At 35.2% G+C, this 25,599-nt stretch overlaps 1 protein-coding gene across 3 annotated transcripts in view; it reads left to right on the plus strand.

Annotated features, from left to right (window-relative positions):
• The window catches only part of INTS13 (integrator complex subunit 13), a 32,929-nt gene extending 18,132 nt beyond the window's left edge, over window positions 1–14,797 (plus strand). Inside the window, exons 9-17 of one of the 3 annotated variants that reach the window (XM_079937479.1) lie at window positions 411–500; window positions 691–798; window positions 1,920–2,098; window positions 3,207–3,377; window positions 3,638–3,792; window positions 4,093–4,323; window positions 7,657–7,796; window positions 13,577–13,712; window positions 14,532–14,797. In XM_079937479.1, coding sequence (XP_079793605.1) covers window positions 411–500; window positions 691–798; window positions 1,920–2,098; window positions 3,207–3,377; window positions 3,638–3,792; window positions 4,093–4,323; window positions 7,657–7,796; window positions 13,577–13,712; window positions 14,532–14,571 — 1,250 coding nt within the window. In that variant the 3' untranslated portion in view covers window positions 14,572–14,797. The remainder of the gene's footprint in view (window positions 1–410; window positions 501–690; window positions 799–1,919; window positions 2,099–3,206; window positions 3,378–3,637; window positions 3,793–4,092; window positions 4,324–7,656; window positions 7,797–13,576; window positions 13,713–14,531) is intronic. The other 2 variants (XM_079937480.1, XM_079937481.1) reach the window with 2 other exon arrangements.
• The last annotated feature ends 10,802 nt before the right edge of the window (window positions 14,798–25,599 follow it).

Here is a 25,599-nt window from a genome sequence, read left to right on the forward strand (position 1 = left end):
TATAGATTCCTCATTTTATGTTTCTTCTAATAAATTTATTGGGATTCAGTACAATGAGTTGTGCATTTTAGGTTCCTGAAGCTTTCTACATAACCATGTTAATCATTTAATGGTGTCAGAGGGTAGCAGTTGTAGATTCTTAAAATTTTTAAAAATTTGCTGTTATTTTTAGTGTAGTGACTGAAATGATTAAATTAATTAATGAGAAATTTGTAGGAAAACAAAGTACTTATTTTAATAATAACTGATATCCAAAGTCAATTTGGTATTTTTCTAGGAGACTTTCTAAACAAAGATGTTCTCTCAGAGGTATTTTCTCTTATAGACCTTAAACTCTTGGAAATCTTGTCAAACATTTGAAGTTTGTGATTATTTAGTAATGTTATTATTTCTCTAACTTATTTTTAAAGGTGATAACCACTTAAGTGGAAGCAGTAGAGAAGGCTCATTTAAAGAAACAATAACATTAAAGTGGTGCACACCAAGGACAAATAACATTGGTAGGTATTTAAAAATAATTGAAAGAGAAAATAATAATCAAAAGATTCTTTAAGTATTGTGTAGGCATTATTTGTTTCTTTTTGAATTTTTGTTTTTCATTGTTTTAGAGGATCAAGGAACAAGCTTTTGTTTTTGCTTGTTTTTCCTCTTTTAATTGTGGAAATATTTCTTTATATTCTTTCAAATCAGTGTTTTCTTCTATTTCAGAATTACACTATTGCACTGGCGCTTATCGAATTTCACCCGTAGATGTAAATAGTAGACCTTCCTCCTGCCTTACTAATTTTCTTCTAAATGGTAACTTTCATCATTTAATTGTTTTGACCTAGATTATGTCAAGTGAAATCATTAGTGAGAATATGTGAAAATGTGAATTCTCGAAAAGCTGTTTTTTTCAATATAGTCTAACCATTTTATTTCCCAAAGCTGTTTTAAATTTATGTAATGGTAAATACCCTTTAACAGTTTTACTAATGTTTAAAAATAAGTTGACTTTGTCTTTCACACTATTGTAGCTAAGTAAATTTACTTAATATATTTTTTAGAATTTTTATTTTAAAAATTTGACATTTAGAGTCTAAGTTAATTTTTTTTGGACGATAGAATAATATAGACTTGTTTATCTTGACCTATTCAATTTTAAATTACAAAATATATATGGAATTATTTCTCTTTAAACACTATATCTTTATTATAAATAAACATGTTATTTTCAATAATATACCATATTATTCTTATAGATATGACTTTAAATCCGATGTTTCCTTGTGTAAAAAATTTTTTAAAAAATTATTGAATTCCATTTGCTAAATCTAAATTCTGATGGCTCCTCTGATGATTCTTATAATAACTAGGTTTTGGAACCACTGTTGTAAAGAGTTACTCTGCCTTTATCATAAGGTTAATTTCATTGTTATATTAAGCACAGTTTGATTATCAGATTATGTAATGTTCAGATTAAATAACATTTGGTCATGTAAAGTAGCAAGTAGTTAAAATAACAATGCCAATAAGGAGGTATTGTAGAAGTGAATTGAGACTTGCTTTCTCCCCCAAATGGTTTGTAGCTTTGATAACCTAAGGGTTATATAAGAGTTGTCCCACTTTTCTTCTTGATGTCCAGGAGAAAAATTTTGTATGAACTTGTAATTGAATGAATAATATAACCAAACATTATACCAGAGACCACTGTACTTACTTTGGAAAACTGTGTAACTATGTAAGCTTGGAGAAGCAAAGAGAAAGCTAAGGCTAGAATGCAGATTTTTAGGACTTGATATGCAGATACACTCAATTAGCAATGCTGGTTAAAATATGAAGAGCAATAAATAAAATGAAAAATCTAGACATAAATCTTAAGGGAAGAACTAAGAGCCCTTGGGATTTCATTACTGATAGAGTAATCTTGTTTTTGACAGGTCGTTCTGTTTTATTGGAACAACCACGAAAGTCAGGTTCCAAAGTCATTAGTCATATGCTTAGTAGCCATGGAGGAGAGATTTTTTTGCACGTCCTTAGCAGTTCTCGATCCATTCTAGAAGATCCGCCTTCAATTAGTGAAGGGTGTGGAGGAAGAGTTACAGACTACCGGATTACAGTAAGACTCTAATATCTATAAATTTTGAGTCTGTCATTCAGCAAGTACATAGAGTACCTATTATATGCTAAGATCTGTGACAAAAAGTTTAGAGAAGTTGGGTTTTTATTATTGTTTTAATTAGGTGAATTTCCTGCAGTACTTGCTCAAAAGAGCTGTTTATCACTATGTTGTCTTCCTTACATACTCAGTGTATGCTGAGAAGTATCTGAATAGCATTGACACACACTGGAATTATAGGCGAGAATGGAAGTTGATTCGAACTAATATTTTAGGTAGAATTTTATTTCTAGTAACTTAAGTGCCAAGCATAAACATTTGAAAGTTTGGATTCTGCTACTTCGAAATAACACTATAAATTTTTATATTATTGAGAGGTGCATACAAGGAAATTTTATCTATTTTTAGTAGAAATTGTATTGTTCTGATTTGAATTTTTCACTCTTCCACCCTTCTTTGATATTTCATGGCTGTCTACTTTTTAAGGTGGTTATAAAAATTAAATGTGAATGATGTATATGAATATACTTTGTAAACCACAAAGTGTTTTGTACTGTAATTGTTTTTGATTAGGCTTTTCATTTTTATTTTTACATAATTTTTTAAATAAGGAGAAAGCTAGTAAGTATTCATTGTAGAAAATGTAGAAAATGTAGATTCTTTTTATAAAAAAAGCAAAAACAAAGACTATCAATTACCTGTAATTCCATCATTCAAAGATAACCACTATTAACATTTTAATGTTGTATTAAGGTAATTTTTAAGTAAGCAAAATGGTATTCTAAGGTGATGAACTTATTCTTTTATCTGCATATAATAGAAAAGAGTTAAATTATAGAAGTGAAGAAAAATGAGTGTTTTTAAAAAGTGGAAAGAACCATGAATGTATTAATGTTTGAAGCTTTCTTCATCTCTGTTGAATAAAGGCTGATAGGTTTCATGTTCAAAAAGAAAGGAAGAAATTAGTGTGTGGAGGGCGGGCTGTCAGAGAAAATGCTTTGTTGCATATCACAGGACAGAAGACCTCAGGGGAACAGACTGTTACATGTAATCCGTACTGAAACATTAGAAAATAGTTTCTAATTTTATCTTATTTGGTTATCATTAGGATTTTGGTGAATTTATGAGGGAAAACAGATTAACTCCTTTTCTAGACCCCAGATATAAAATCGATGGAAGTCTTGAGATCCCTTTGGAACGAGCAAAAGATCAGTTAGAAAAACATACCCGTTACTGGCCTATGATTATTTCACAGACCACCATCTTTAACATGCAAGCGGTAAGTGTTAAATAGTTTCAGTTTTTCTTCTAGATTAGTTATATATTCTTTACAAATAACATTTATCAAGCAAAGAATGAAATATAAGAGTTTGCTACAGTTAAAGAATTAGTAATAGAAAATGGAAGTGATGGTTATAGATTAGCTCTCCATGGTGATGCTTAAAATCAATTCAAGTACTGTCTAGATGCTTCAATACTTATGTTTCACGACAGATTTTCTTTTTCTTTCTTTCTTTTTTTTTTTTTTAAATCTAACAGGTAGTTCCATTAGCCAGTGTTATTGTGAAAGAATCTTTGACAGAAGAAGATGTGTTAAACTGTCAAAAGACAATATACAACTTAGTTGATATGGAAAGAAAAAATGATCCTCTACCTATTTCCACAGTTGGTACAAGAGGAAAAGGCCCTAAAAGGTAGGGTTTTTTTCTTTCTTTCTCGTATATCACATTTTCTTGATGCTTACTGTTTTTTTGAGCTAACTTATTCCATATGTAAATTATATGTTTGGGAGTGTGTATATACACATACATATGATTAAGATGAAATGATATAAAATAGCAGAATTAGATACATTATCACTTAGAATTGCACCATTGGAAGAGAAAGGAAACCCATGTTTAATTATTTCTTTTAACTTTATCAGTAACAAGTGACACTTGGATATTATTTAAAGAGTATTTTGTAAGGACATTATTTTAAATCTTTACTTTTAGAGATGAACAGTACCGTATCATGTGGAATGAATTAGAAACGCTTGTCAGAGCCCATATCAACAATTCGGAGAAACATCAAAGAGTCTTGGAATGTCTAATGGCATGTAGGAGCAAACCCCCAGAAGAAGAAGAACGAAAGAAACGAGGAAGAAAAAGGGAGGACAAAGAGGACAAGTCAGAGAAAGCAGTGAAAGATTATGAACAGGAGAAATCTTGGCAAGATTCAGAGAGGTGATTTCTTAATTAAATTAACATAGCACTGTGGTGCCTTTTGGCATAATCCATGCTACATGTAGCACATTTGAACATTCAGACCTTATTTATTAGTACTTCATTTAATATGTGTTTATTGTATTTTATAACTATTATTTTATCATTCTTCAAGTCTGGAAGGTCTTTCTTGGGCTTAAAGAGGTATGATTTTTTTTTACTATTGGGGCAAAGATAGTGTTTAATTTTTTTCCTAATTAACTTCTGAAAGTCATAATACATGATTTTTGGTATCAGTAGTTGCTTTTATGTGTTATGAACATCAAAGGCATAGTTTTATTTCTTTATTCAGTGAATACTTATTAAATGCCCATGATGTGCCAGGCATTTGGCATACGATCCCTGCCCTGGAAGAATGTACAGTGTTGTGTAGAGGTAGGCAAGTAAATGAGCGATTTACAGCAAAGTGTGGAAGATGCTATTATAAAAATAGGCATAGGAAACCCTTGAAAGCATGAAAAATCATAGTCCTATTCTGAAAACCTTCCTCAATAGTACACTCTTTTCCTCAGTTCATGATTTATATAGTGATGTCGGGTTAAATTTGGAGAAAAACGTTAAAAGTAATAAAGGTCTATAAATAAAAATATCATGACATATTATCAGTAGTTGGCTTTATCTTCTACCTCCTTGCCAGAAATCAGGCAGAGAACCAGGTAACTATTACAATGGCAATGTAGTCAGTCCTTAAAAACAGAACTTACTATGGAAAATTTGAAACTTAATCCAAGAGTAGAATAAAAAGTTACCTATTATCTACTTTTAAAAGTTAATCAATTCATGGCAGATCTCATTTCATATATAGTCACATCCATTCCCCTCACCACTACCACCCTCCAACTCCCCCACCCGAATAGTTTGAAGCTAATTCTGGAAAATGTATTATTTCATTCATAAATAAGTAGGACACTTTTATTCCCTTTGGCCTTAGAGGTTCACTTCTTCCTTAGTGCTGCTGAGTTTCTGAAACAGAATTGTCTTGCTTTAAGAAGAGGGGGGAAAGAATATTCTCATTCAGATCCCACTGATCTTCAAGTATATGAAATTCAAAATAAGCTTGGAGTTAAGTTCCTACCTTAAGGAACATAAGTACATTTCCACAGTACATAAACTTGGGAACAAATGCTAGTAGATGTCTTAATCTTATTTGTAATTTGAAATAGTATTTTGTCTATATCTTTAGAAATTAAAATTGTGAAGTATCTTCCAAAGATCACTTTATTTGTTTTTTTTTGAATTTTACTTTATTTTTTATACAGCAGGTTCTTATTAGTTACCTAATAGTTTACTGTATATATGTCAATCCCAATGTCCCAATTCATCACACCACCAACACCCCCCTGCCACTTTCCCCACTTGGTGTCCATACATTTGTTCTCTGCATCTGTGTATCAATTTCTGCCCTGCAAACCAGTTCATCTGTACCATTTTTCTAGATTCCACATATATGCATTAATATACGATATTTGTTTTTCTCTTTCTGACTTACTTCACTCTGTATGACAGTCTCTAGATCCATCCACATCTCTACAAATGACCCAATTTCTTTCCTTTTATGGCTGAGTAATATTCCACTGTATGTATGTACCACATCTTTATCCATTCCTCTGTCATTAGGCATTTAGGTTGCTTCCATGACCTGGCTATTGTAAATAGAGCTGCAATGAACATTGGGGTGTATGTGTCTTTTTGAATTATGGTTTTCTCTGGATATATACCCAGTAGTGGGATTGCGGGGTCGTATGGTAGTTCTACTTTTAGTTTTTTAAGTTACTTCCATACTGTTCTCCATAGTGGCTGTATCAATTTACATTCCCACCAACAGTGCAAGAGGGTTCCCTTTACTCCACACCCTCTCCAGCATTTGTTGTTTGTAGATTTTCTGATGATGCCCATTCTAACTGGTGTAAGGTGATACCTCATTGTGGTTTTGATTTGCATTTCTCTAATAATTAGTGATGTTGAGCAGCTTTTCATGTGCTTCTTGGCCGCCTGTATGTCTTCTTTGGAGAAATGTCTATTTAGGTCTTCTGCCCATTTTTGGATTGGGTTGTTTGTTTTTTTAATATTGAGCTGCATGAGCTATTTATATATTTTGGAGATTAATCCTTTGTCTGTTGATTCATTTGCAAATATTTTCTCCATTCTGAGGGTTGTCTTTTCATCTTGTTTGCAGTTTCCTTTGCTTTGCAAAAGCTTTGAAGTTTCATTAGGTCCCATTTGTTTATTTTTGTTTTTATTTCCATTACTCTAGGAGATGGATCAAAAAAGATCTTGCTGTGGTTTATGTCAAAGAGTGTTCTTCCTATGTTTTCCTTTAAGAGTTTTATAGTGTCCAGTCTTATATTTAGGTTTCTAATCCATTTTGAGTTTATTTTTGTGTATGGTGTTAGGGAGTGTTCTAATTTCATTCTTTTACATGTACCTGTCCAGTTTCCCCAGCACCACTTATTGAAGAGACTGTCTTTTCTCCATTGTATATCCTTGCCTCCTTTGTCATAGATTAGTTGACCATAGGTGCATGGGTTTATCTCTAGGCTTTCTATCCTGTTCCATTGATCTATATTTCTGTTTTTGTGCCAGTACCATATTGTCTTGATTACTGTAGCTTTGTAGTATAGTCTGAAGTCAGGGAGTCTGATTCCTCCAGCTCTGTTTTTTTCCATCAATACTGCTTTGACTATCCGGGATCTTTTGTGTCTCCATACAGATTTTAAGATTTTTGTTCTAGTTCTGTAAAAAATGCCATTGGTAATTTGATAGGGATTGCATTGAATATGTAGATTGCTTTGGGTAGTATAGTCATTTTCACAATATTGATTCTTCCAATCCAAGAACATGGTATATCTCTCCATCTGTTTGTATCATCTTTAATTTCTTTCATCAGTGTCTTACAGTTTTCTGCATATAGGTCTTTTGTCTCCCTAGGTAGGTTTATTCCTAGATATTTTATTCTTTTTGTTGCAACAGAGATCACATTATTTCTGACCTTTAAAATTTTACCTTTATAAATTCTTCTTCATTTTCTTTTATAATTTTAGCCCCATTTTACAGCTGACTACGTTACTGAATTACTGCATTATAGGGAGGAAAAGGGAAACTTGTGTTTAAATTTGTTAACTTCTCTTACCTGATTTTAAATTGAGGTATAGCTTCTGATTTGTTCCTAGGCTTATGTTGTGAGAGCTGGGTATCTTTTACTGATTGGTATGTAAAGTCCAGTTAAATTATTGAACCATTCAGATTTCTAAGAATTTAAACTTTTTAAGTTTTTATTATTTGTCCCTCTCACAGATTAAAAGGAATCTTAGAACGTGGAAAAGAAGAGTTGGCTGAAGCTGAGATTATCAAAGATTCACCTGATTCCCCAGAACCTCCAAATAAAAAGCCTCTTGTTGAGATGGATGAAACTCCACCAGTAGAAAAATCAAAAGGTAAGGTAGAACTGCGGTAACTATGTTTGTAAAAAGTTTTCCAGTTTAGTTCTGTTGTACAGTGTCCTTTTATGTTGTGTGTGAGGAAGAGCTACTCACTGCTCCTGATGTTGTTTAGGAGACCCTTTGTTCACAGCCTTGGAAAATATAGGCAGTAAATACATTTGTCAGCTTTTTTTTTTTTTTTAATTTTAATTTATTTTTGGCTGCGTTGGGTCTTCGTTGCTGTGCATGGGCTTTCTCTAGTTGCGGTGAGCGGGGGCCACTCTTCGTTGAAGTGTGCAGTCTTCCCATTGCAGTGCCTTCTCTTGTTGTGGAGCATGGGCTCTAGGTGTGTGGGCCTCAGCATTTGTGGCACACAGGTTCAGTAGTTGTTGCTCCCGGGCTTTAGAGCGCGGGCTCAGTGGTTGTGGCACATGGGCTTAGTTGCTCTGCGGCATGTGGGATCTTCCCAGACCAGGGCTTGAACCCATGTCCCCTGCATTGGCAGGCAGATTCTTAGCCACTGTGCCACCAGGGAAGTCCCATTTGTCAGTTTTAAAGGAAACATAGTGTCATAGCTTTATTAATGAAGCCTTTGGAAGATAAACACTTTTACTATAAAGTCTGTGGTTTAAGAAATTTTAATTACATAAACTTGAATCTGTGTATGTTCCTAACACTATACTAAGTGCTAGGTTATTGAGTACAGACTCTTTTCTCTAAGCTGTTACTGAACTTAGGGAAGGATCTAATATCCCCATTTATTGATACATTAAAATGTCTTGTGAATGGGTTTCAGTAAAGGTATTACAAACAATATTTTTATTGTAATACCTTTTATGTCTTAGTTATACGCTGAAAAGCTGAATTTCCTCTTGAGGAATTCTAGCAGTCAAAGATAGGATTTGGGTTTGGGAGTGCCTGAAATCACCGCAGGCTTTAGTTATCTTGAAGGTAAACTAAATTCAGTTCTTTCAGGGTAAATGGGAAACGGTATGACAAAGGACTGAGTTCTTACCACTGTGCCTTTACATAAGACCTCAGAGCTAGTTACAATTATTGGCAGCTCATCCTAGGAAGAAGGTGGGATTGTTTGTTTTTTTATATACTATTGTTATAGTATATATTGTAATACATGTTAATATTGTCCAGTTCACTGATTTCTTTGAAATTAGAGGTAAGATCTTATCATATTTGTCTTTTAGGCATTTGCCCAGGGTACCTGGAAAATAGTGGGATTTAAATAAATGTCTATTGGTAAATTATTCTATTACTCACATGCCACTGCTGATTAGGATGAGGTTAATTTAGGTTTAATCTAAGCAATGCTTCAACACTGTTTGGAAAATAGAACTCTAAAAATTATTATTTATAGTAGCAAAAAGTTGCAAGCAACTGAAACATGAATTAGCAAGAGAATGACTTAAATGATGGTGTGTCCATAGGGTGGAATTTATAAAGCCCCAGAATAACTATTTTCACAAATACCCACTCTTTCCTCTCGCTAATGTATATCATTCAGATTTTAACTTAAGTAACTACTTTTTCAGAAAAGACTTCCCTGAGGACTTCCTTTCACAATTAAGTTAGGTACTTCTTTGTGTTTCCATTGCATCCCATGATTAATACTATGGTAGCACTTAGAGTACTGCATTGACATTATTGATTGATATGTTGCCTCTACTATTCGTCTGAAACATTTCGAAGGCAGGGGCTTTTAAAAATTTACTGTTGTAAATTTTCACTACCACCCACTACAGTCCCTGGTTCATAGTAGAAGTTCAATTATTACTTGTTAAATGAAAAAATTAATGAATTAATGTATAATAAGTTAAATTTAAAATGCAGGTTACACAGCCATATATACCATGATGTCCACTTTGTTTTAAAAGGAATTTTTATACACATACGCACTAGAGCGTGTCACTTAGATGAAATATCAGCTATAATTCAATTAACCAGATCCCTGAAGCTTTTCATCCTGGAAACACTATATAGAGTGGCCTGTATGAGAAGCAACTTGATTGCAAATCACTGCCTGCCCTTGAAACTTTCCATTCAAGACTGGTATTTTTGTTTCTTTTTTCATTCTATTTTACAACCTAAGTCATATGTCTCTCCTGATCAGCAATTTGATATGGGTCTTTTATTGTACCTCTGTTTCATCTGCTTTGGAAAATAACTTCCTAGGACTCTCCAAAGTGAATTTTGTGCTTGCTGTGTAGTCTGCATGGAAGGTTGGGCTATTCCAAACATGCCCTGTAGATGTGGTGAAAATCTGTTCGCCTCTCTTAGTGTAATGCAATAATAGAAAAACCAAAATGTAATTTTATTGCTATAGATTGACATTAAAAAAATATGTATAGTTGTTAGAGCAGTAGTATTATGGGTGATTTATCCCCTCTTTATATGTTTTGCTGTTTTCTACATTTTATCTAATGAATATGTATTAGTTTTATAATAAGAAAAAAATGTTTCTAATTTTGTTGTTATGGAAAATTTATATGCAGTAATATAAACTCTCTCTGGCACACAGTCTGTGAGTTTAGACCTTGTATACAGTTGTGTAACAGCCACTACCACAGTCAGATATAGAACAGTTGTGCTCGTCCTACACTGCCCTGCCCCCAATCCCTCATAACCATGGATGTGTCTTTTTCCCTCTATGATTGTGCCTTTCTCAGAATGTCATATAAATAAAATCATAGAGTATGCTGCCTTTTGAGGTTGGCTTATTTCATAGAACATAATGCATTTGTGACTCATCTGTGTTGTGTGTTTATCATTAGTTTTTTTTTTTTATTCCACTGTATATGACTGACTTTATTAGAAAGTGCCAACTCACTTTTCCAAGTGGCTGTACATGTGCATTCCCACCAGCAGTTAGTGAGAGTTCTGGGTGGCTGTACATGTGCATTCCCACCAGCAGTTAGTGAGAGTTCTGGGTGGCTGTACATGTGCATTCCCACCAGCAGTTAGTGAGAGTTCTGGGTGGCTGTACATGTGCATTCCCACCAGCAGTTAGTGAGAGTTCTGGTTGTTCTGCACCCTTGATAGCACTTGGTATTGTCACGATTTTTTTTCTCTCCTAATAAGTATGTAGTAGTATTTCCTTGTGGTGTTAATTTATATTTTTCTCATGACTAATGATGGCGAGTGTCATTTCATTTGCTTATTTGCCAACTGTATATCTTATTTGACGAAGGTCCATTCAGATATTTTGCTCTTTTTTAAATTGGGTTGTTTGGGGGGTGGTTTATTGTTGAATTTTGAGAATTTTTAATTTATTCTGGGTACAAATCTTATGTTGGATATGTGATTTGCAAATGTTTTCTCCAAGTCTGTGGATTGTCCCTCTCCTGAGAGCGACTTTTGCAGAGCAGAAGTTTCTAATTTTGATGAAGTTCAATATATAAATTTTTTTCTTTTATGATGTGCTTTTGGTGTTATATGTGAGAAATCTTTGCTAACCCAAAGTCACAAAGATTTATTTCTATGTTTTCTTTTAGGAGTGCTATAATTTTATTTATCTATTTATTTATTTATTTTTATTGAAGTATAGTTGATGTACAATATTATATGTTACAGATGTACAGTATAGTGGTTCACAATTTTTAAATGTTATGCTCCATTTATAGTTATTATAAAATATTAGCTGTATTCCCAGTGTTGTACAATATATCCTTGTAGCTAATTTTATGCATAATAGTTTATACCTCTTAACCCCCTCCCCCCTTCCCTCCTCCCACTGGTAACCCTTCCCCCTTTCTTCTCCCCACTGGTAATTACTAGTTTGTTTTCTCTATCTGTGAGTCTGCTTTTTTTTTGTTATATTCACTAGTTTGTTGTATTTTTGAGATTCCACATATAAGTGATATCATACAGTATTTGTCTTTCTCCGTCTGACTTCTTTCACTTAGCATAATACCCTCCAAGTCCATCTGTGTTGTGGCATATGGCAAAATTTCATTCCTTTTTGTGGCTGAGTAGTCTCCCATTGTATGTATGTGTATATATGTATACCTACATATACACACACACACACACACACACACACACACACCCCACATCTTTATTCATCTGTTGATGGACACTTAGGTTGCTTCCATATTTTGACAATTGTAAATAATGTTGCTATGAACATTGGGATGCATGTATCTTTTTGAATTAGTGTTTTTGGTTTTTTTGGATATATACCCAGCAGTGGAATTGCTGGGTCATATGGTAGTTCTATTTTTAGTTTTTTGAGAAACCTCCATACTGTTTTCCACAGTGGATGCACCAATTTACATTCCCACCAGCAGTGCACAAGGGTTCCCTTTTCACCATATCCTTGCCAGCGTTTGTTATCTGTATTCTTTTTGACAGTAGCCATTCTCACAGGTGTGAGGTGATACCTCACTGTGGTTTTGATTTTCATTTCCCTGATTATTACTGATTTGAGCATCTTTTCATGTGCCTTTTGGCCATCTGCACTTCCTCTTTGGAAAAATGCCTATTTGGGTCTTTTGCCCTTTTTTTTTTTTTTTTTTTTTTTGCAGTACGTGGTGGGCCTCTCACTGTTGTGGCCTCTCCTGTTGCGGAGCACAGGCTCTGGACGCGCAGGCTCAGTGACCATGGCTCACGGGCCCAGCCTCTGCGGCATGTGGGATCCTCCCAGACTGGGGCACGAACCCGTGTCACCTGCATCGGCAGGCAGACTCTCAACCACTGCGCCACCAGGGAAGCCCCTTTTGCCCATTTTTAAATCAAGTTGTTTGTTTGTTTGTTTTGATGTTGAGTTGTAAGGGCTGTTTTTATATTTTGGATGTTAACCCCTTATCAGTCATATCATTTGCAAATATTTTATCCCATTTGGTAGGTTGTGTTTTTGTTTTGTTGATGGTTTCCTTTGCTGTGCAAAAGCTTCTAAGTTTAATTAGGTTCCATTTGTTTATTTTTGCTTTAGGAATCAGATCAGAAAAAAATAATTGCTATGATTTATGTCAAAAAGTATTCTACCTATGCTTTCCTCTAGGAGTTTTATGGTTAATGGTCTTACATTTAGGTCTTTAATCCATTTTGAATTTATTTTTGTATATGGTGTTAGAGAATTTTTTTTGCCTTTTCTATTGTGCAGAAAAGAGTTAACTATAGCAGGCCTGAGGGTATTATCATTAGAAAAGCCTGCTTTCAAGTTTGGCCCTTGGCTGACATCTGGGAATATGGCTTTTGAAACATTCCCCAAATGATGAAGTTATTTTGCCTTATATCTGAACTGAACACCTGCTTTCCTTCTGGGAGTCTGGAATTTTGGTAGTTGTAGTTAGGCAGGGAATGCCTACGTGACCAGCCCCCAGAAAAACCTTGAACTCTGGAATCTTAAGTGTGCTTTTCTGGCAGAAATATTGTACACACATCGCTGCATTTTTGCTGCTGGAGGGAGTATGCACTCTTGTGTGAACCCTCATGGCGGGGAGAGAGCATGGAAAATCTGCAAATGGATTCCTCTAGTCTTTTGACTACTGTGCCTTTTCCCCACACTGGTTTGGCTGTGTGTCCTTACTATGCTGTTGTAATGATTCCTAGCTGTGACTGTAACTTTGTGTTTAGTCATTTGAGTCCTTCCAGCAAATCACTGAACCTCTAGTAGGTAGTCTTGGGGACCCCTGAACACATACAAATTTTAGAATAAAGGGAAGATGATATTGCTTAAATTATATAAAGTGAACAATAGACTAAGGGGTAAATTTGTTAAGTTTGTAAATTTTAAAGTAATGAATTATTCTACCTTTGTTCTCTTTCAAATATTACGCCAGGGCCAGTGTCCTTATTATCCTTATGGAGTAATAGAATCAATACTGCCAATTCCAGAAAACATCAGGAATTTGCTGGACGTTTGAACTCTGTTAATAACAGAGCTGAGTTATATCAACATCTTAAAGAGGAAAATGGGTTTGTATTCATTATTGTAGAAATTAGTTTTGTTAATTGCCTTATAGTAAGTTTAGAAAAATAAACGCTGCTTGTTTGTTGTGGTCAGCAATTTTTTATTACTTATAATAACTTTTATCTTATTACTTATAATATTATGGACTCATATATGTTACTTATGAAGAGAAAAAAATTACCTTCTTTGATTCTTGGTACTTGTAAAAGACCTGATATTATTGATTGTAACCATGAATGTTCATTAAACATCATAGAGGGAAAAATTGTAGAGAAAACATAGTATGCAACACTGACTCTTGTATAAAATAACAGGGAGAAAATATTTTCCTAGTAAGTAATACAGTATTAAGAATATTGATTTTAATTGAATAAATCTAAAATCTAAAAATAATTGAAGATTTATTAGAATAAATCTAAAATAATTTAAGTGGTTATTTTAATCTTTTTTGGAAGAAATTCTCTTAAAAATGTATTGATAAAGGAATTTCTTTAGTGGAAGAGGAAATAAATCCTTGTCAAAATGGAAGAGATTTTTTTCCTTAGTTTTGCTTGGAGCAGTATAGTGGAAAAAAACCAGTGGCCTTTGAAATGAAAGCTTGGGGAAGTCATGTAATCTCTCTGGGCCTGCCTCAATTTTCACTCATTTGCAAAATGAGGAAGTTAAACTAACCAAGGGGAACCCTAATTTTAGTCATTTTCTAAAGTGCTTACATTCTTCTCTTCTATGACTATATTAAATTTTAATTTCATTTAATAGTTAGATAAGGAGAAAAAGTATTGGTCGTTAATTTTACCAACTCATTTTTTCCTCCTATTTTTCAGAATGGAGACAACAGAAAATGGAAAAGCCAGCCGTCAGTGAAGAGTGACTTGAGCAACTGAATTTAGTATATTGCATAAATATTTTGGATGGAATTTGATATAAGAACTTTTACAGCAAGATTGTATAGTTATGTTGCCTGGACTGGTTTTTACATTTTTAAAATATTTCAACTAACTTTATCTTTTTTGTATTAATTGTAAAATTAGCACATATGTCAGAAATATACATTTGTCCTCCCAAATTAAACAAATTTATTTTATGGTAAAGGGTGTTCCCTCTGGAAATGTTTTTTAAAAAATTCTTAGGCTTCTCTTTGCCAAATAAAACTCTTAAAATATCTGAAATGCAAAATATCGGAGTATTCCTTTAGGAAAAAGATAATATTCATATAATGGCTGACAGTTTTAAGAAATTTTAACAGAATTTGGGTGAGATTTATGTTTAATATAAAATATTGCCTATGAACCTGCAGCATATGCAGTGCTTTTCCAAGAAATAATGTTTTTCTGTTTATTTATTTTGTATTTTAATTTAAGTTGTTTTGTGTGTGTGTTGCCTACTTAAAAGCAGAGTTTTCAGGTAGTTGGGGTAAATTTATGTTTACCCATATTGGATGATGTTATATATACTTTTTATGCTAAAAACTTATTGTTCATTAACTTTTCATGTTGCAAGAGAAGCATGAAGGAGATTGCTTCGCAGACTTGGAAGAAAGAAAAGTTACTGTGTTACTTGTTTTAATCCCAGAAAAGAATCTTGGTCTCCTCATCTCTCAGAAATGTCATGGTTATATGGTGTATATTTGGTGAGTCTTCTTCCTGTGCTGCTTCTGGAAGCTCATAACATGTTGCAAGAAACATGTTGTTTCAATGTTAAATGCTAATTCTAGGCTTGTCATTTTTCCTTGAGTATCTGTTAGAGAAGGAAAAGCTCTTTTTTTAAATATAGAGATTCAGTATTTTTTATTAAAAAAAAAATAACTGGTGGTTAAATAAGGGTTCAGCAGGCTTTCAATCCAGTGAAATATACATTGTTCTCCTTTATCAACTCCTGTATCATTCTTAGCCCTTGCATCTGCCCTCTCCCCTAAGCTAGAGCCATTTTTATTCCTTACCACTGTGTTTAGATATACACCACTCAAAAGCATCACCAGGCCTTATTAGCACCTAGACTTGCAAGATTTCAGGAGCTGTAACCCAGTACTCAATTATTGGATCATATTTACTTGTGGTTGAGTTCTGACCTTTTGTGTCTTATCCTTGATACCCATTCAGCTTGTACCAAGTAGGAGTCCTTGCTGTAGTTCTTGATTCAAAAACTTTTCTTTATAAACCATTTCAAAGACCCTTTTACTCTCAATTTGTGCTTTCTCCTTTCCCATGTGCTAAGGCCATGCTTGTTGACAGTCTTATCTACATTTCAGTCTCCATTTTTAAGTATTATCTTTGCATATATACTGCTGTTATTGTGTTCTACCAACTGGTAGAATGTTTCTGTGGCTACATTTTGAACTACTGTACAAGTAGTTTTCTATATTATTCCATATATTGTTGGTGGTTAAGATTGTCCAGCAGACTCATTCTATGTGCTTAACTAGATGCCTTTTGAGCACCTAAAATTGAGCTCCTCCTCCACCTCCCACAGAGCATCAAGCTATATATTCTTGGTCTTATCTTGAGATACATTTTACAGCCTTTTGGTGGAAGTGACTGTTTTAGGACAGAAATAGAAAAATGACTGGTAGTTGTTGGCTCTTCTAAAACAGGATCCATATTGAGGATTTACTAGTCAAGATAAGTGGACAAAATTTAAATTAAAAAAAAATTATTACCCTTCCAGACTTAATGATTGTGGGAATGAAAGTTATTCTAGAGAGAACAAGTGCCCTTTCAGTTATAAAATTCTGATATCAGTATCATGGTAGCAAAAGATGTCCCTCATTTTTGTCCCCTTGCTCCCCAACAACAGCAAAAACTTGACATCCATCCATGGACAAAAGTGCCTTTGAGGGAGCTGTGGCATCCAGCATCCAATGCCAAGTGACCTGGGAAGGGTGTCACCCACCTGTGTGTTGGATAAATAGGCAGACAAACCTTGGTCTCAGCTGTGGACCCTGCAGTAGCCCATGAAAGGCTCCATACCCTCTCAGCCACAGTCTGGGAACCCCTGGAAAACACTATCTTAGGCACTCATCCATGGACATGGGAGCCTTGTGGAACTCCAGGTTTCTAGGTGAGAGGTTTCAGCACACCATTGGAGTAAAAAAAAAATATGCATCTGGAAGCACTGGAGTAGATAAGAGAAATACCTTGACTTTACCCACATTACCCTTCCTCCAAGGTGATGACACAGCTTAGGGCCAAAAGGGAGCTCAGCCCATGATTTCTCCTATGGGGGAAAGTGAGAGTGTGTGAGCGAGCACCCAACTTCCCCAGCTGTGTGGAACGTTGCCAAGGGGGCTCATTTCTTTGTTGCCCCATCCAGAGTACTGAACTGTGAACTACAAGACAAGGGGGTTGGTGGGAGGGGGTGGGAAGATGCTGGGAGAGTGGCAGATAGGATTCTCAGAGGGCATTAAAGGGATGCGAATCTTACTGTGTTGTAGACTCTATCAAGAAGCCCATCCGCCAGCTGCTGGGAACACCTCACCTTGGGTCCGCCCAGCTAGCCCATGGACAACACTCAGTGCCCTGCATGCCTCACCCAGAGACCCCTACCACGCTGTGGCCAGCTCCCTTTGTGCACTGCTGATGGCAGCAGTGAGAGTGAGCTTTGACAGACAGCTAGTGAGCACATGCAGAAAGCTGGATTGAAATCTGCAGGCAAGGGTGAAACTACAAACTTGAGCTTTAGCCACCTTTGGGAAAACAAAGAGACGCTGTCAGCACTTGGCCTGCTGTATTGTAGAATCCAGAGAAGGCAGATAAGCTTAAGAATTTTTCCACAAGAGGGAGAAAGGAGTGTGGAGCAGGTGTATTCACAGAAGGTCTGAGATAGCCTCTGAACACCTAGCAGGGCCGACAGAAGGTATCTCTCTCCTACAGGCAGTTAGTAAAGACTAGAGGAGGTGACTGCTACTTCAAAAGCAAAAAAAGCAATACAAAACTTCAAGAAACATGAAAAATCAAGGTAACATGACACCACCAAAGGATCACAATCTTCCAGTGACAACCCCAAAACATGGAGATCTGCAATTTACTCAATAAAGAATTTTAAATAGCTGTTGACCAGGAGACACAATAAGCTACAAGAAAACAAAGACAATTCAACAAAATCAGGGACAAAAATACATGAACAAAATGAGAAGTCTAATACAAGGAAGTCATAAACCATACAAATTCCTGAGGTAAAGAATACAATGAATGAAATGAAATGGAAAATGTACTAGAGAGCAGCAAAAACAGAATGGATCAATCAGAAGAAAGAATCTGTGAAACAGAAGACATAACTTTGAAATTATCCAGTCAGAGGAGTACAAAGAAAAAAGAATGAAAAGGAGTGAAACAAGCCTAAGTGTTCTATGGGCTGCCCTCAAAAGAGCCAGTTGGTGAATTACTGGAGTTCCAGAAGAAGAGAGCAGGAAGGGGGCAGAAAACTTATTTAAAGAAATAGTGACAGGACTTCCCTGGTGGTGCAGTGGTTGGGAGTCCGCCTGCCAGTGCAGGGGACACAGGTTCGATCCCTGGTCCGGGAGGATCCCACATGCCGCGGAGCGGCTGGGCCTGTGTGCCGCAACTGCTGAGCCTGCGCTCTGGAGCCCGCGAGCTGCAACTACTGAGCCTGCGCTCTGGAGCCCATGCTCCGCAACGGGAGGGGCCGCCACAATGAGAGGCCCACACACCACGGCAAGGGGTGGCCCCCACTCGCTGCAGCTGAAGAGGGCCCGCGCGCAGCAACCAAGACCCAACACAGCCAAAAATAAACAAATAATTTTTTTAAAAAAAGAAATGATGACAGAACTTCCCAAACCTGGGGGGAGATTCGGATATCCAAGTACATGTAGTTCATATGTCATCAAACAAAATTAACTTAAAAAGCTCCTTTCCAAAATACACTGTAATACAAGTGTCAAAAATCAAAGACAGAGACTCTTAAAAGCAGCAAGGGGGAAAAAGCTAGTAACTTATAAGGGAACCCCCAAAAGATTATCAGTGGATTTCTCAGAGAGACCTTATAGGCCAAGAGAGGGTGGGATGATATATCCAAATTGCTGAAAGGAAAAAGCTGCCAAACGAGTATTTTATATGGCAAAGCTGTTCAGAAATGAAGGAGAGAGAAAGAACTTCCCAGACAAAAGCTGAGGGGATTATCACTGCTAGACCTGCCTTATGAGAAATGCTGAAAGAATTCTTTGAGTTGAAATGAAAGGACAATAATTAGTAACATAGAAACATGAACATGTAGTGGTAAAGGTAAGTGTATGGTCAAATTCAGAATAATACTATAATATTGTGGAGTATTAACCACTTAACTCTAGTGTAAAGGTTAAAGGACAAGAGTGTTAAAAATAACTATAGCTACAATAATTTGTTAATGAATATACAATATAAAAGAGGTAAACTGTGACATCAAAAGCTTGAAGGGGGTAGTAAAAGTGTAGAGTTTTTGTATGTGATTGAAGTTATTATCAGTGTAAAATAGACTGATATATGTATAAGATATTTTATGTAAGCCTCTTGGTAACCACAAAGCAACAATCTACAGTAGATTCACAAAACATAAAGAGCAGGGAATCAAAGCATACCACTTCAGAAAATCATCAGTTCACAAAGGAAGGTAGCAAGAGAAGAAGAAAGGAATGCAAGAAATACAAAACAGCCAGGAAAAAAGATGACATTACTAAGTCCTTACCTATCAATAAGTACTCTAAATGTAAATAGATTGAATTCTCCAATTAAAAGACATAGTGGCTGGATGGATTAAAAAAAACAACAACAAGATACAACTATATGCTGCCTACAAGAGACTCACTTCAGCTTTAAGGACACACATTGGCTCAAAATGAAGAGAGGAAAAACATATTCCATGCAAGTGGAAACCAAAAGAGAGCAGGATAGCTATACTTAGATCAGACAACATAGACTTAAAGCCAAAAATGATAACAGACAGAGAAGGTCGTTATATAATGGTAAAGGGGTCAATTCATTAAGAAGATACAAGAATCATATATATGCATCCATAATTGAGCACCTTAATATATTCAGAAAATGCTAACTGATCTGAAAGGATAAATATTATCGTATTGTAACAATACAATAATAGTAGGGAACTTCAGTACCCTAATTTCAACAATGGATAAATAATCCAGATATAAAACCAAAAAAAAAAAAAAATTGGACTGTAACCAACATTACTTAGACCAAATGAACCTAGGAGACATACAAAACATTCCATCCAACAGCAACAGAATACTCAATTCTTCTCAAGTACACACAGTATTCTCCAGGATAGTTCATATAGGTCACAAAACAAGTCTTAGCAAATTTAAGAAGGTTGAAATCATACTAAGTATCTTCTGTGCCCACAAGGGTATGAAACTAGAAGTCACTAACAAGAGGAAAACTTAAAAATTCACAAAAATGTGGAAATTAACACTCTTGAACAGTCAATGGGTCAAAGAAGAAATCAAAGAGAAATTTTAAAATATCTTGAAACAAAAATGGAAATACAGCATATCAAAACATGGTATGCGGGCTTCCCTGGTGGCGCAGTAGTTGAGAGTCCGCCTGCTGATGCGGGGGACACGGGTTCGTGCCCTGCTCCGGGAAGATCCCACATGCCGCGGAGCGGCTGGGCCCGTGAGCCATGGCCGCTGAGCCTGCGCGTCCGGAGCCTATGCTCTGTAACGGGAGAGGCCGCAACAGTGAGAGGCCCGCATACCGCAAAAAACAAACAAACAAACAAAAAAAACAACCAAAAAAAAACATGGTATGCTGCAAAAGAGGGAAGTTTGTAGCAATAAACACCTACATTAGGGAAAAAAATAAAGATCTGAAGTAAACCTAATTTAACACCTCATGAAACTAGAAAAAGAAGAAACAAAACTAAGCCCAAAGTTAGCAGAAGGAATGAAACAACAAAGATCAGAGCATAGGGAAATGAAATAGAGGCTGGTAAAACAATAGAAGAGGTCAATAAAAACTAGGAGCTGGATTTATTGAAAAGATAAAATTGACAAATCTTTAGCTAGACTAAGGAAGAAAGAAGACAAAATTATAAATGAAAGAGGAGACATTATAATTGATAATACAGAAATACAAAAGATGATGAGACTACTATGAGCAATTGTATGCCAACAAATTGTATAACCCAGAAAAAAATGAGTAAATTCCTAGAAACATACAACCTACCCAGACTGAATCATGAAGAAATAGAAGATCTGAGCAGACCAATCATGAGTAAGGAGATTGAATCAATAATAAAAAAAATTCCCAAAAGGAAAAGCCCAGAACCAGATGGTTTCCCAGGTGAATTCTACCAAACTTTTAAAGAAGTAATGCCAACACTTCTCAAACTCTTCCAAAAAACTGAAGAGGAAACACTTTCAAAAGCATTCTATGAGGCCAGCATTACCCTGATACCAAATCCAGATAAGAATACTACAAGAAAATAAAACTAGATCTTATGGATATAGATGCAAATTTTTCAATAAAATGTTAGTAAACAAAATTCAACAGCAAATTAAGAAGTGTACAATGGTTAAGGTGGACTTATCCCTGCGATGCAAAGATGGTTCAACATATGAAAATGTAAATGTAAATGTGATGTGCCACATTAGTCGAATAGAAGATAAAAACCATATAATCACCTCAATAGATGCAACAAAAACATTTGATAAAATACAACATTCTTTTGTGATAAAAACACTCAACTAATTGGGTATAGAGGTAACATCTCAACATAATAAAGGCCGTATATAAAATGCTCACATTTCACAGCATACTCATTGATGACAGGTTGAAAACTTTTCCTCTAAGATCAGGAACAAGACAAGGGTGCCCACTCTTACCACTCTTATTCGGTACAGTACTAGAAGTCCTAGTCAGAGTAATCAGGCAAGAAAAAGAAAGAAAAGGCATGCAAATTGGAAAGCAAGAGGTATAATTGACTTTGTTTGCAGATTACATAATCTTACGTATAGAAAAATCCTAAAGATGCCACAAGAAAAACTGATAGAACTAATCAAAAATTCAGTAAAGTTGTAGGATACAACATCAACATATAGAATTCAGTTGCATTTCTGTACACTAACAATGAAATATCTGAAAAAGAAATAATAGAAATTCCATTTACCATAGCATTAAAAAAGTAAAGTATCAGTACTTAAGAGTAAATTTGACCAAGGAGGTGAAAGATCTATACACACTGAAAACTATGACACTGATGAAAAAAATTGAAGAAGACACAAACAAATGGAAAGATACCCCATGTTCATGGACCAGAAGAACTGATATTGTTAAGATAGCCATACTACCAACAGCCATCTATAGATTCAATGCAATCCCTATCAAAATTCCAATGGCATTTTTACAGAAATAAAAAAAAAAGCCCTAAAATTTGTATGGAACCACAAAGCAATCCTGAGAAAGAACAAAGGTGGAGGCATCACACTCCCTGATTTTAAACTAAATACAAAGCTACAGTAATCAAACAGTATGGTGCTGTTATAAAAATAGACACATAGACAAATGGAACAGAATTGAGAGCCCAGAAATAGACCCTTGCATATATGGTCAACTGATATTTGAAAAGGGAGCCAAGAATACTCAATGGGGAAAGGATAGTCTCTTCAATAAATGGTGTTGGGAAAACTGGATAACCACATGTGAAACTGGATCCCTATCTCATAAAAATTAACTTGAAATGGATTTAAAACTTAAACACAAGACGTGAAACCATAAAACTCCTAGAAGAAGATATAGGGGGAAAAGTTCCTAGCAATGATTTTTTGGATATGACACCAAAAGCAAAAATTAATAAGTGAGACTACATCAAACTAAAAAGCCTCTGCACAGCAAAAGAAACAATCAACAAAATGAAAAGGCAACCTTACCTTTGGAATGGGAGAAAATTTTGCAAATTATATATCTGATAAGGGGTTAATATCCAAAATATATAAAGAACTCATACAGCTCAATAGCAGAAGAGGGACTGAATAGACATTTTTTCCAAAGAAGATATACAAATGGCCAACAGGTTCATGAAAATGTGCTGAACGTCACTAACCATCAGGGCAATACAAATCAAAACCACAATGAGACATCAGTTCATATCTGTTAGGATGGCTATCATCAAAAAGATAACAAATGCTGATGAAGATGTGGAGAAAAGGGAGCCCTTGTGCTCTGCTAGTGGGAATGTAAATTGTACAGCCACTATGGAAAACATTATTGAGAACAACCTTACATTAACAAACAAAACATTAAATTAACATTTAATTAACAAAAATTAAATTAAATTAATAAAACATTACATTAACAACAAAACATTAAAAATAGAACAACCTTATAATTCAGCAATCCTACTGCTCGGTATATATCCAAAGGAAAGGAAACAGGATATTGAAAATGTACCCAAACTCCCATGTTTATTGCAGTTTTATGCATAATTGCCAGGAAACAACCTAAGTTTCCTTCAACAAATGAATGGATAAAGAAATTGTTATTGTATTATATATATAAAATAGAATATTATTCAGCCATAAGAAAGAAGGAAATCCTGCCATTTGCAATAACATGAATGGACCTTGAGGGTATTATGCTAAGTGAAATAAGTCAGAGAAAGACAATTACTGTATGATATCACTTATATATGTAATCTACCAAATCAAACTCAGCAAGAGTGGAGCTTGGGAGTGGGGGAAACAGGGAGATGTCGGTCATAGGATACAGAATCCAGTTATAAGGCAAATCAGTTCTGGGGATCTAAGCACAGCATTGTGACTCTAGTTAATATTACTGTATTATATATTAGAAAGTTTCTAAGAAAGTAGATCTTAAATGTTCCCACCACAAAAAAGAAATGGTAATTACATGACGTGATGGAGGTGACAGCTAACCCTATGGTGGTAATCATTTTGCAATATAAAAGTGCAGTATATCAAGTATACACCTTAAAATTACACTATGTTATATGTCAGTTTTATCTTAATAAAGCTGGGGGGAAAGAGTCTACTGACTAAAAGCTCTTTTATTTTTGTAATCATAGTAAAAGGCAAAATTTTCACAATCCTCTGATAATTGCATGGCTTGTTTGACAAACTATTACAGTCATAGATACTGTGATATTTTACTCCAAAAATTCCAGTTTATATGGAGACTGTTCAAAATCACTGTGTGGACATGTGCAAACCTCATTAATACACAGACTTATTAATATATGGATTGACACTGGTATATCATGTAAGTATTAAGAATAAGACTGAAAAATACACAGCTCAGTTTTAGAGGAAGGTCACCAAGTGTTTGAATTCTTGAATACTGCACTTGTATTCCTGACTTTACAGTACTAAGGTGCCCTTAATTGAGGGCAAAACAATCTACAGTACTTTGGCCAACTTGTTTTATGAGGCACTGTGTTATTTGCTTTGTTATTTCTGGAATATTTCAATTAAAGTCACCAGTACAATTGCACAACGTGTAGAGAACAAAAGTGTCCAGATGCTAACTTTGTTATGGAGGTGCTGCTCATATGAGCAAATCTAGAAATTTCCATATTATCGTAAGGATTTGAAGCACTAGACTTAATTTTGAGATCTCCAGGATCTGAATTTACACTTATTAGGTTTAATTTCATTCAGATCTATTTCCATGATTTAAATGAACATATTAGATTGAACCATACAAAATTGCCATTTTTATATTCAAAACAAAATTGAATATTGGCCATTTCATATGGTTCAATTTATAGATTTGTTTTTATATCCTGTCTAAATATTCAGTAGAAACTAAATTTAGCAGGTTGTGTATATTGAAACAAGTTCCTCCTAGTGAAATGTGTAAACTTAATGTCTGATTAGGATTGTCTTATTTGTAACATTTTAAATTTAATTCCATCTCTGCTCTGAATCAACTGAAAATGAAAAGCTTCAAAGGAGAAAACATTTTGAATTAAAATGCCCCTGTAATTTCTTTCTTAGTAAGGAATGGGGTCATAACTATTTAGATGAGAATATTAAAAGAAGAGAGAAAATATTGTCCTATTTAAAAGTAGACATCACATTAAATTTATGTACATACCAAGTTCAAGGACAGTCCTTGGGAATATGTTTTAAGGGGTAGAAGAGAAGGAAAAATAAAGGTCAGAGAGGTCAGAATAAAGAAGCGCCACAAAAGTTGCAGAGGTGTTCAGAAGCCTGAAGACTTAAACAAGGCCAACCAACAGATATGCCAACCAAGATGCTGCAGATGCTGGCAATTACTTCCAAAAAGCCATTTCCATGGAGCAGCGGGAGTAGAAACTAAATTGTAGTGATTAAAATGTTACTTGAATGAAGTTAGAAGTAGAGGATATGAGTCAGCTCTTTCAGAAGTGTAGTGACCAAAGCACCCTTGCCTGTTATGGTAGCTCAATAAAAGAATAGAATCGAGGGAAGGTTTGTTGTTATTTTTTGTCAGTCTTTTTTTTTTTTGCAGTACGCAGGCCTCTCACTCTTGTGGCCTCTTCCGTTGCGGAGCACAGGCTCCGGACACGCAGGCTCAGCGGCCATGGCTTACGGGCCCAGCAGCTCCGCAGCATGTGGGATCTTCCCGGACCGGGGCACGAACCCGTGTCCCCTGCATTGGCAGGCAGACTCTCAACCACTGCTCCATCAGGGAAGCCCTTTTGTTAGTCTTTTAAAAGATCAGTATGAGGTACTTGTTTGTGAGTCAAAGGTAAGAATACAATGGAGAAGTCATTTTAACAATATTAATTCTTCCAGTCCATGAGCACAGTATGTCTATTTGTGTCATCTTCAATTTCTTTCATCAGTGTCTTATAGTTTTCTGAGTACAGGTTTTTTACCTCCTTAGTTAGATTTATTGACAAGCTTTTTTTTTTTTTTTAGGCCATACCTCTTTGTGGCTT

The sequence above is a fragment of the Stenella coeruleoalba genome (assembly GCF_951394435.1).
Source record: "Stenella coeruleoalba genome assembly, chromosome: 11".
NCBI lineage: Eukaryota > Metazoa > Chordata > Mammalia > Artiodactyla > Delphinidae > Stenella > Stenella coeruleoalba.